The sequence below is a fragment of the Echinops telfairi genome, unplaced genomic scaffold (assembly GCF_000313985.2).
Source record: "Echinops telfairi isolate 266 unplaced genomic scaffold, ASM31398v2 ScPeMD7_70;HRSCAF=299, whole genome shotgun sequence".
Classification (NCBI taxonomy): Eukaryota; Metazoa; Chordata; class Mammalia; order Afrosoricida; family Tenrecidae; genus Echinops; species Echinops telfairi.
The window spans coordinates 60462551-60463901 of NW_022103968.1; the positions used below are offsets into that span (position 1 = coordinate 60462551).

The following is a 1351-nucleotide window of genomic DNA, read 5'->3' on the forward strand; positions in this document are numbered from 1 at the left end:
TGAGACTAAAACTCAGGAACTTCAGTTGAATGAACTTTGAGCACATTTGCTTAATTTTTGGTTTTCATTTTTGTTCCAGATAATTTGAGTTTAATGGCGAGATGACCTTTAGCTAAGCGTATTGGTAATAGATATGAATTAGGTAAACTCATGCGCTTGCTTATAGTTTCTATTTTGCAGCACCTATATTAATCTTGTAAATTCCCCTAACAGGCAGAATGGCATGATTCAGACTGGATACTCTCAGTGCCAGCCAAATTACCTGAAATTGAAGAATACTATGATGGAAACACATCTTCTAATTCCAGGCAGAGGAGTGGCTGGTCAGGTGGTCGGTCAGGCCGGTCAGGTGGTCGATCTGGTGGCCGGTCAGGTAGACAGAGTCGCCAGGGAAGTCGGTCAGGAAGTCGACAAGACAGTAGAAGACGAAGTGGAAATAGAAATCGATCAAGAAGCGGGGGCCACAAACGGAATTTTGACTGAGCATTTGATAGTTAATCTACCAGTGTGAGCTTGCCTATTTCTGTCTAATCATGTATATTACCTACCAAAAATTAGGTCATCATAGTTGAGGTATGTGTCTGCTATTTGCAAAGAAGTTGGCCGTATTTTTTTAAAAAAGTATTTCACAAGAATGGTTGTAAACAAATCTACTTATCCAGTTATACCTTTGAATAAAAAAAACCTCCTTTTATTGTCTGTTTTCATTCTGTGATAAGAATTTGCTCAGTGTTATCTTTCAATTTCTTCTAAAACTGGACAGTCAGTATCTTATTGCATTTTACATGCTATGCATTGTTTGCATTTTATATACTATGGTGTATTTATAACTCATCAGTAGTTCTTTCTATAGATTATGTGGTAGAAAGTATGATATCCTTTTTGCATTAAACAAAAACCCGAACTCACTGCCAAGGAGTCGATTCCAGCTCATAGCAACCCTACAGCACAGAGTAAAACGGCCCTGTGCGTTTCTGAGACCAACTCTTCACAGTTGTCAGGTCTTTGTGATTGATTCGATCAGTAAATAAGAGAACAAAGAATTAAAGCTTTTGTCATGAGATAAGGTACTAGGAGAAGTTATATAGAGTTTGGGGGAGTGAGAGGGCTATGATTTGTTCAGGATTGGACATAATATTACCATATATACTCAAGTATAAGCCGACCGAATATCAGCTGAGGCACCTAATTTTACCACCCAAACGGCATTAAAATGTGCTGAAAAACCTGGCTTATACACGAGTATAGATGGTAAGTAGTTGTTCGTATTTGGAAGAGGAGATAAGTCGTAGAAAATAGCATATTTAGATCTGAAGTTCAGGAGAGGCGATCTAGAAATGTAGAAAATAAC

The 1351-nt window shown here is 38.0% G+C and overlaps 1 protein-coding gene across 1 annotated transcript in view; it reads left to right on the top strand.

Moving 5' to 3' along the window:
* The window catches only part of DDX50 (DExD-box helicase 50), a 42606-nt gene extending 41912 nt beyond the window's left edge, over positions 1 to 694 (top strand). The window contains exon 14 of the mRNA XM_004701384.2: positions 214 to 694. Coding sequence (XP_004701441.1) covers positions 214 to 483 — 270 coding nt within the window. The 3' untranslated portion in view covers positions 484 to 694. The remainder of the gene's footprint in view (positions 1 to 213) is intronic.
* The last annotated feature ends 657 nt before the right edge of the window (positions 695 to 1351 follow it).